At 40.3% G+C, this 10,589-nt stretch overlaps 1 protein-coding gene across 1 annotated transcript in view; it reads right to left on the reverse strand.

Annotated features, from left to right (window-relative positions):
• Nucleotides 1–3,575, reverse strand: part of CUNHXorf56 (chromosome unknown CXorf56 homolog) — a 14,094-nt gene extending 10,519 nt beyond the window's left edge. Inside the window, 3 exon segments of the mRNA XM_010612987.2 lie at nt 1,043–1,160; nt 1,573–1,611; nt 3,411–3,575. Coding sequence (XP_010611289.1) covers nt 1,043–1,160; nt 1,573–1,611; nt 3,411–3,534 — 281 coding nt within the window. The 5' untranslated portion in view covers nt 3,535–3,575.
• Between the last annotated feature and the right edge of the window lie 7,014 nt (nt 3,576–10,589).

Genomic DNA, 10,589 nt, shown 5'->3' on the forward strand with positions numbered 1-10,589 from the left:
ACTGGCAAGCTGAATCCAGCAACATACTGAAAAAACTATACAACATGACCAAATGGAATCTTTCCTTGGAATATATGACAAGGACAACATGTAAAAATCAATCAATGTAAGAATTCAGAGTTCACAAATAAATGTGTATGTTTACAGTCAACTGATCTTCAACAAGGGTGCCAAGAATACACAATGAAGAGAGGGTGCTCTGTTCAACAAATGGTGGTGGGAAAACTGGATATCCACCAGTATAGGAATGAAACTGGCTGGGCATGGTGGCACACTAGCTACTTGAGACTGAGGTAAACAACTTAAATGTCTATTTGTTTTGTTTTGAGACAGGGTCTCACTATGTAGCCCAGGATGGCTTAGAACTCATGTTGATACTCCTGCCTCAGCCTCCTGAGTGCTGGGATTACAGGTGTGCACCACTATGCCCAGCAGCCATCAGGTTTTTTTTTTTCTTTTGGTACTGGGGATCAAACTTGGGACCGTGTGCTTGCAAGGCAGGCGGCAGCACCACTGAACTAAATCCCCAGCCCCAGCCATCAGTTTTTTTAATGCTAAACTTTGTACCTTATTCATTCATAGATCTAGTACCTAGCTCAGTGCCTGGTATATGGCATGCTACAAAGGCTGAATCAACTCACTGAAACCTGTAATTTGTGGTCAAATTACAGCTATCAAATGGCAATGGAATCACATCTCAGCACCATTTTTTGACAAAACACAATAAAGATTCTTCTGCACTAAGACATTCCCATAGGCTTGAACCAGCAGTGGTACATGCAAGACTGTCTCATCAATCAGCTTGTACCACTGGTATAGAAGTGGTACAGTCATGTACACACTGTCAAACTACCTAGCACTGAGACATACAAATTACGGCCCCATCATGATCATATTAACAGAAGTTAGAAAACTACCACAAATGTCATAATGGACCCAACTGGATGAGCTGTTCAACATTAGATATAATATTTATATTCTTCAGAAACAGACCCTAATATGACAGTGAAGTCCTAGACAGAGGACTCACTCAACTCCTTACCTCCGAAGATATACAGTCTCATCATCTTCAATGTTACAAAACTTGTGGGCATGTTTGGCAGCATCAATCACACGGGATCTGTCCCGGGGTCTCATGGGCAACCTCTCTAACTGACAATCTGAAGGAATGGAGAAAGACTGGGTTACTTGAGCTAATCAGAAGTTTTCAGTGGGGCCTTAACACTGTAACTTTCTACTATAACTACCATGTCTTTAAAACCTATTATCAGGCTGGGGATTTTAGCTCAGTGGTTTAGCCCCTGCCTCGCAAGCACAAGGACCCAAGTTCAATCCCTGGTACCAAAATAATAATAATAATTAAAAAAAAATAAAACATATTATCAAATTTCCCAACTGAAAATGACTTGATGTCAGAACACTGTGGTTTTGGTTCCAGCTGTTATTTCCCTGCTCATCTTTGGCAAATCACTTCCTTCTTCAGGGGCTTTTTCCTCACTTGAAAGATGAGTGGGACATATTATCTCAAAAGAACTTTCCAGCACTGCAATTCAGGTTTCTTGAGTACAGTACCTCTGTGATAGCACAATTGGACCAAATATCCTGGAAAGCCTATGAGGAAGGCAATGAGAAATGTGAGTGTTAGGAAAAGGAGATAGAGTAGATGATATAAATATGTAGTATGCAAATGAGCCATCCTAGTTTTAATCTGCAAACAAAGAATGCACATGAAATAAAATCAGGTACAAGCCAGGTGTGGTGGTACATACCTGTAATCATAGCATGCAAGAGGCTGAGGCCAGAAGATCACTGTTCTAGGTCAGTTTAGGCTACATAGTGAGTTCAAAGTCAGCCCGAACTACAAAGCAAAACCCCCATCTCAAAACATGCCCCTCTCCCCAAAAAAATCAAGTACAGTTATAAAGTGGATAGAAAACTGATACAAATCAATGAAGTACCTTAAGAATCATGGAGAAGGGAAAAGGGTCAGAGTGATTCGAGATTAACGTAGAAGCTGGGGAAGGGAAGAGCTAGAGAACACTAGGCAGTTTACACACTAGCCCATGTACTATTCCCAGTGAGACACTGAATGAATAGCAGTACTCCTGACTGTAACATGGGATACTATAAGAGGAAAAATTGGAGAACAGGGAGCAAGTGATCATGATTCAATTTTTAAAAGACAGACGTGAGAAGCCCATTAGATATCCAAGTAGAGATGATGAAAATGCATGTGGGAGGAGGAATCGAAAGTTAGGGAACAAAATGTGTTGTGTAAATGTACTGACTCTCCACAAAAATATGTAATCACCATGAAATGCAAATATGTACTAATAAAAAAGTAAATTTTTTGCTGTGGAAAAAAGGCACATGGGAGTCATCAATGACTAGATGGTATTTAAAGCTAGAGGATAGCTAATCACCTACAGAATGAAAACAGGTGAGAATATTAAGCTCTAGGGCCTTGAAATGCCTAAAAGTCTGAGAGTGAGAAAGGAGACACTTCAGAAGGGGCCAAAATTGAGGAAGGTGAAAAATCAGGAATGCGTGGAATCCTGCAGCAAATGAATATGTCGCAAGAAAAATGGGACTGGGGGGTATGGCTCAATGGTAGAGAGCTTCCCTAGCATGCCCTAGGCCCTGGGTTGGGGGGGGTGCCGGGTCACCTCTTTGAAATGCCACTAAGAGAGAGATTACAATGAACACTGATAGTTGGCCATTGGAACTGGTCATATGGAGGTCAATCAGTAACCTTGACAAATACGGTTTAGTGCGGTGGGGAAAGTCTACCGGAAGTAGGTCAAGAAGCAGACAATAACAATTTTTTTTAAGTTTTGCTATAAAATCAAAGATATGGGCTGAAAGCTGGAGGGAGGACTGGGGATGAAGCTCAGTGATAGAACGCTTGTCTGGCATGCACAAGACCAGGAGTATAATCCCCAGGTACTACCAAATGCACACACATGCACACACACACACACACACACACACACACGCTCACGTGCGCATGATATAGAAAATGTAAGATATAGAAAAATGTAAGCTCAAAGGAAGATTTTACTTTCATTCATGCTAAAATGAGCGTTATTACATGATCTTTGTATCCAGCAGACCAGTTATAAAGTACTGAGGCAGTAGTTTTGAACAGTGTATAGAGAGGGAAGTTAGTGTATTTTTCTTCTCTGAAAGGGTGTAGTTTTGAGGTAAGTATAGATTAAAAAGTCACAAGGTTACGTAGAAAACGGGGAAATGCCATGGAGGGGAGCGGGATTATATAGGAAGACTGTGACGGAAAGTAAAAAAGCAAAAATATTCAATAAGCAGTACGTCCCAGAACACAGCCAAAGGAAATTCGCCCTCGAGGACCCGAAGTCTCAGTCCCGTCCTCCCTCCAGTTCCCGACTACTAACCCAGAACCAGGACCATCTGGCGGCACAAACAGTAGTAGACGTGGGGAGGCTTCTCGCCGTTGCCATATTCCTCACGATCCCAGATGTTTGAGCAGAACACCGACCGAGAGACTACTTTAGGCATCGACCCGGTGAGCAACCAAAGTACCTCACGACAAAAGAGACGCTCACAAGTGACGTCACAAACCCGCGTCGCACCTTTCACTTGAGAGACTCAGTCACGTGGCGGTGGCTTCTGAACTTCCGGGCTGTCCCATCAGGCTATGAGGCACGGGAGCCTCCTTGAGCCGCCAAGAACCTCCTTTTCCTAGGCTAAATTAGCAGGGACTGCTTTAGTTGTGACACCCTCAGTGTCATTTATATTATTTACATAGTCGTGAATAGTTATACATAAATGTACATATATGTATATATAAACCTCATATAAGACTGTACATTACACATGCATAATACAGATTTTAAGTATGGCTATAAATATGATTTTATTTTTTGCGGTACTGGGGATTGAACCAGGATTTTAGCACTAAGCTACATCCCCAGTCCCCGCCCCCTTGTTTTGGAGATTAGTTCTTGCTAAATATCTAAACTGTCCATTTATCCAGGTTAGGCTCGAACTTGCAGTCCTCCTGTCTCAGTCTCCCATAAGTCTAAGATTACAGGTATGCACGACCACACCCAATTTTTATTTTAATAGCAGTATTCAGAATAAGTACCTCACGAAGTACAGGCATTTTCCTTTAGTTTCCTAAAGGCATAACTCACATAAAATTCACCCTTATATAATGTAGAATTTCAGTATTAGGATGTTCACTAAGTTGTGTAACCATCACCATTATCTAATTCTAGAACATTTTCATCATCTCAAAAACAAATCCATAATCCATTAGTAGTCACTCTCTGCCTCCTTCTCAGCGGTTGGCAGCTACTAACCAACCTACTTTCAATCTCTGTAGATTTGCCTTTGCTAGACATTTTGTATAAGCAGTACTGTACAAAATGTGGTCATTTGTGTGGCTTTTTTCTTAACATGTTTTCAAGGTTCATCCATATTGTAATACTTCTTCACTGTATGGATATACTATGGTTTATCCATTTTAATGAATGTTCATATGTTCATTAATTAATCAGTGTTGGCCTTGTTACCCACCACTTATGGCTTTTACAGCTAATTTTGCTATGAGCATTCATATATAAATTTTTGTGAGGGAAACTGTTTTCGTTTCTTTGAGGTATATACCTAGGAGTGGAATTGCTGGGTCAGATGATAAGTCTATGTTTAATCTTTTGAGGAATGGTTAGAGTGCTTGCAAAGCAGCTGCACAATTTTACATTCTCCCTAGCAATATATGAGCGTTCTGATTTCTCCATACTCTTGCCAATAATTGTTATTATTATTGTTACTGTTATTGTTATTGCCATGCTGGTGAGTATGAAGTGGTATTTTATTGTGGCTTTTGTTTGCATTTCCCTATCGATTAATGATGCTGAACATCTTTTCATGCATTTGTTGCCCATTTATTTTATTTTTTTGGAGGAACATCTTTTCAAATCTTTTGCAAATTTTAAGTTATGATATTTGTCATTTTACTGTTGAATTGTAAGAGTTCTCTATATATACTGGATACTACACCCTAATCTTGGGCCAGGGATTTAGCTCAGTGGTGCTGACACCTGCCTTGCAGGCACAAGGTCCTGAACTCAAATTCAATCCCCAGTACAAAAAAAAAAAAAAAAAGAAAAAAAGAAAGAAAGAAAGAAAAAGAAAATCCTAATCTTGTAAGTTATTTTCAGTAAAGAAATCTTTGTGCACGAAGTACAAAGGAATGTCTTCCACTCTTCATTCTCCAGCTCAGAAACTCTGTCAGGATTGACAACTTAAAGTAGTCCACCAGTTGAATGAACATGAATTTAGAAGACTATTCTTTTTGTTTTGACTTTTGTAGTGCAGTCAATCAAACCTAGAGTCTTGCACGCCCTAGGAAAGCACTACACCCTCAGCTTTTGACATGTCCTTGCATTGCAGATTAATCACTTCTGAATGAAGTTCAACTGTACAGTTAAATAAATTTTGAAATATATAAATTTCCTGTGCATTTACATCAATATCTGAAAAATGCTACTGGAACTGTAATTCAGTGTGAAATTCCAGTAATATACTCAACTGCAAATTTGTGTAGGAATGCAAATCTTGATTTTTGCTTTAACATTTTTTTGGTGCCTGGGGTTGAACCTGGGCCCTTTGCTTGCAAGGCAGGCGGCAGAACCACTGAGTCAAATCCCTGGCCCTCTGTTTTAACTTTCGACAGCACAAGAAATAATTACAGTTGGTTGACATAGCTTGTAATTCAATGTTACTTGTTAAATTGAATGACTTCACTGCAGTATAAGAGTCATATTTGGACTCTTTTACCTTCTAATTTTATATAAAATCATTAAGAAACATTATCATGTCCATAGCAAAAGCTGTTCCCAAAACCATTTGGTGTTCTAAATAAATAGTTGAAGGTGATTGTTATTCAAAAAAGTTTTGATCCCAGTCCTGAGCTCAAAGAAATTTCAATAAATTTTACCACTGTTAAGATATTGAACTACTATTGGTAGGACAATTAAAACATATTCAACTTTATTATTTCGGTTTAGAGGGTTGTTTTGTTTTTTGTTTTGCTGTTTTGAGATAGGGTCTCACTGTGTAGTTCAGACTGTCCTCGAACTCGCAGCAATCCTCATTCTCCTGCCTCAGCCTTCCAAGTGCTGGGCTAAGAGGCACACACCACCACACCTGGCTTCTCAACTTCTACTTATAACAAATTCACAGAACTGACAGTGGTTCAGTCCATGAGAGCGAATGAAGCTCACTGTTGACACTACTCATTCAAAAACAGAGGATAGAGCCAGGCGTGGTGGTGCCACCGTAATCCCAGCACTCTTGGACATTGAGGCAGGAGGATCATAAATTCAAACCCAGGCTTGCTGACTTAGTAAGACCCTGCCTCAAAATAAATAATAAAAAAATTTTAGAAGGCCCTGAGGCAAATCCCTACTACTGCAGGGAAAAAAAGAAAGAAATTTTTTAAATAACACAAGATGTTACTTTATTTTTTTTCATTGAGTTTATTGGTACATTTTAGGTATACAGTATAGTTACACTCATCATTGGGATCTTGTACCTTTACACGACAGGTCTTGGTTCTCATTTTTTCCCCATATCCCTACCCCCCCTTCACCCTCTCCTCCCTTCCCTGTTTACAAAGACTTTGTTTCCATTACAAGATATTATTTTAATTATTTTCCTGCAAGGGACCTGCTGCTTAATAATATAACAAATAGCGAAGTAGCTTAAATGATCTCCATCCCACAACTATGTGCATTTGTCCAAGTAGGCCTTTTTCTGCTCCATACATACTTGTAATGCATCTTAGCAGATTTTGCCTCAGACTGTATTCAGGGCTTTCTTGATTTCTGATCTGCAGTTGTTTCACACCGACTGTACATACAGCCCAACTCTTCAGTCATTTGAAATTCAGCATTGACTCCTTGGGTAAACAACTGAGCAGTATAGGTTATATCCAACAGCTCATTGAATGCCCTCCAAATCCACTTGAAGTTATTTTCCTCGTTTGGGTTTTGTTTTAGTTTAGTGAGAGGGGGTTAGTGTCAGGGATTGAACCCAGGGCTTGGCATGCTAAGCACGTACTTTACCACTGAGCTGCAGCCCTAGCTCTGGCCTTATTTTTAAATTGCCTATTGATCTTGCTTCCAGTGTCTTCAACTCTTTGTGCCACAGTTCCTGCTGAAGGGCTAATAGTCTGAAACAAGTTTGTCTTCCTCGAGCATATTTCTTTGACTTCTGCAACCAAACATGATTTAATGAACTCACTAGCAGTAAATGGCTTTCCTTGCTTAGCTAACAAATGGGCCACTCAGAGTTACTTTGATGGCAGCCTTATCTTCAATTTTTTATTTTCTTGAAGAATATTGCTATGATGATATTCTATTTTAGTAAATTTTCTCTCTTACTCTTTCTTTTTTTCTCATTAAGTTTATTGGTACATTTTAGGCATACAGTACAGTTACATTCATCATTGGGATCTTGTACCTCTACATGACAGATCTTGGTTCTCATTTTTCCCCTTGCCCCTACCCTCCCTTCACTCACTCCTCCCCTCCCCCTTTACAAACACTTCATTTCCATTTTTTCATATTTTTTTATTTTCCCTCATTTCCTTTCCCCTACCCTTCCCACTTCCCCTACACCTTTAGCCCTTTTCTTCCTATTTCACACTGTCAATTATACCATTAGGATCTTTTGTACTGTTATAGTTTTTCACACCAGAGATTTGGTATTTACACATGTGTGACTTATTTATTTCATTTAAGAGTATATCCTCAATATTTGTCTTTTTTAAAATTTCTAGTTGTTTCAACCAATGCTCTCCTCTGAGTTGAGAATATCGTGATGAATACAAAATCTTGATTCAGCAATTCAGGGAGTAGTGAATCCTGCTTTCAAGGAACTAATTCCTGGTTTGTCTAAAGTTGGATACCCGCCTCATATCCTAGTGCCTGTAGGTTGGTAACAAACTGCTACTTGTATCAAGAAGAGCAAGCCCTGAGAACTGTTGTTTCCTACAACTGGCTCTCTGAATTTATCTTCTGAGATTATTGGAGTCGAGAAAGACCTTTTGATTTTATTTCCTTCTGTTGTTGATTGGCATTAGGACATAAACTGAATACGGTGACCATCTTCTCCAGAGTCTGAGGCAGAAGGATCACAAGTTTGAGGCCAGCCTGGGAAACTTAAAATTTTTAAAGAGCCGGGAAGTAACTCAATGAGCATTTGCCTAACCTGTACAAGATCCTGGGTTCATTCCCCAGTACTACAAGGAGAGTGGGGGAGAGGAGGAGAGAGGAAGAGGGAGAGCGGGGAAGCAGAGGGAAGGGGAAGAGAAAGGGAAGGGAAAGAAGATAGGTAGGTAGCTCTTCTGGCTTCACTAGATAATAAAAATACAAAGTCACATCCTTATAGTGTGAGAGATGATAGTTTATTTGATATCTTCCCTTGACCCAAAATAGTTCAGGAAAATCAAAATCTACTCTGCATGATGAAATTTTCATGAGTAAACTTCCATAATTTCCTCATGATATAGTCCCATATTTCACAGTCCCCTTTTTAGGAAAACTCTCACATCCTTTCCTATGGACAATTTGAAATTTCTTTTCCTCCCTGGTGTTGCTAAGACCTGTGAAAAGGCACAGCTGCATTGCCAGTACATTTTCTTTACATTTAAGGGCTTCTCGTCTCTCAACCCCTGCTCTTGGATGGTGGTGTGCTTGGTTATGAAGTGGGTATTTCTTTAAGATGGCAATGTGAGATGGGGGCAGAAGAAGTGCCTGGCCAACTGTGCTATAGTTAGTATTTCTAGCCTGACAATCGTCCAGGCTGGAAACCATCTTCTGTGTTGCTGCTTGCTATGACAACCCTGCTTCTGATGAGGAGTGTGGGGGCACAGTGTTCCTGCGATGCAGTTCCATTCTACAGTCAGAGAATGTTATTCCCAGACAAATGTCATGGGGCCTCCGCACTGCTTTGATTCATGTTCGTGAGTGGTCTTGATTATGCGGTCCAAGGAAGGAAGAGAGAAGGGGTTTCAGAAAACAGACAAGCCCACAACACAGTCAAATACGCCTACATCTTGCAATGCATTTCCAACATTTATAACCAGTAGTAGGAGCTTCCAGGTACATTGCATAGTCTCCAGGGCTGTGTGTGCTGCTCTTCAACAAGAGATACTCAATCCATCTCTCACACTCAAACTCTTGTAATCACTGCTGATTGAGCCTAAATTCCCCACCCTTGTATTTGAGGGCATTTAGTCGATTTCTGTCACCCTCATGTTTCTTTCTTTCTTTCCTCCTTTCTTTCTTTGTGTTTTGAAAAAAGGGTCTTGCTATGTATGGAGCCCAGGCTGGCCTCAAATTCACAATACTCCTGCTTCAGCCTCCCTGAGGGCTGGGAACACAGGTGTGCACCACTACGCCCAGCTGTCAACCTTATTGTTCCAAGCTGAGAGCTCATTTCCCAGTGAAGAATCTCTCAGATACCCAACCTAACCTGAACACTTCACCAGAATGTGATTCCTCTCCATGCCCTTGTTCATATTCTTGGCCTTATTTAAAATGCCTGTGCTCTTCTCCCTCCAGGTGGTCTTTAATCAACTTGAAACAAAACTGAGATTGACCCATCTCAGGAAGCTTGTCCTGACCCCACCACACTGATGATTCTTATGCTGTGCAATCCCTCAGCATTTGTGGTTCATGTGCTGCTTCTATGTGCCCTGCTTCTGCTGTGGTAGGCAGAATTCTAAGATACCACCCTCCCCGAAGATTCCTGGCCCCTGGTGTATACATAAAGCATCTCCCAATTGCTAAAACAAATGCTAATCTTGGTTCTATTGTGAAAAAATTTCATTTGTTTGCCTGTTTGTTTATGTGGTGCAGAAGATGAAACCCAGGGCCTTGCACAGGCTAGGCAAGTGCTCTACCACTGAGCTACAACCTCAGCTCAGGTAGCAATTTTAATGGTCTCCAATCAGGTGGTTTTAAGATAGGGAGATTATTCAGAGAGGTTCTAAACTAATTAGAGAAGCCCTTAAAGTGGACTGGGCACCCCTGTAAACAGAGATTCAGTGTGTAAGAGATTTGATAGATTCTCTCTTGCTGACTTTGAAGACAGAGTAGGCCACAAATGTGGGTTACATTTGTTCTCTAAGTTACAGTGGTCCTTGTTTGGCAGGTAGCAATGAAATAGGGACCTCAGTCCTATAGTCTTACACCACAGTGAAATGGAGTTCACCTACAACTTGCAGTAATTTGTTTTTTTCTTATTGGTTAGTAATATGTTAAGCAGTGATAGAAAACCAACGCCCTTGTTTTTGAAGACCTTTGGTTGATTTCATGTCTTTTTCTCATTGAGTTTATTGGTACATTTTAGGTATACAGTACAGTTACATTCATTTTTGGGATCTTGCAACCCTACATGACAGGTCTTGGTTCTCATTTTTTCCCCTTGTCCCTGCCCTCCCTTCCCCCTCCTCCCCTCTCCATTTACAAACACTTTATTTCCATTTTTTCATTTTCTCATATTTTTTCTTTTCCCTTATTACCTTTCCCCTACCCTTC

This window comes from Fukomys damarensis, unplaced genomic scaffold, assembly GCF_012274545.1.
Source record: "Fukomys damarensis isolate Sample0158 unplaced genomic scaffold, DMR_v1.0_HiC HiC_scaffold_39, whole genome shotgun sequence".
NCBI classification, from domain to species: domain Eukaryota; kingdom Metazoa; phylum Chordata; class Mammalia; order Rodentia; family Bathyergidae; genus Fukomys; species Fukomys damarensis.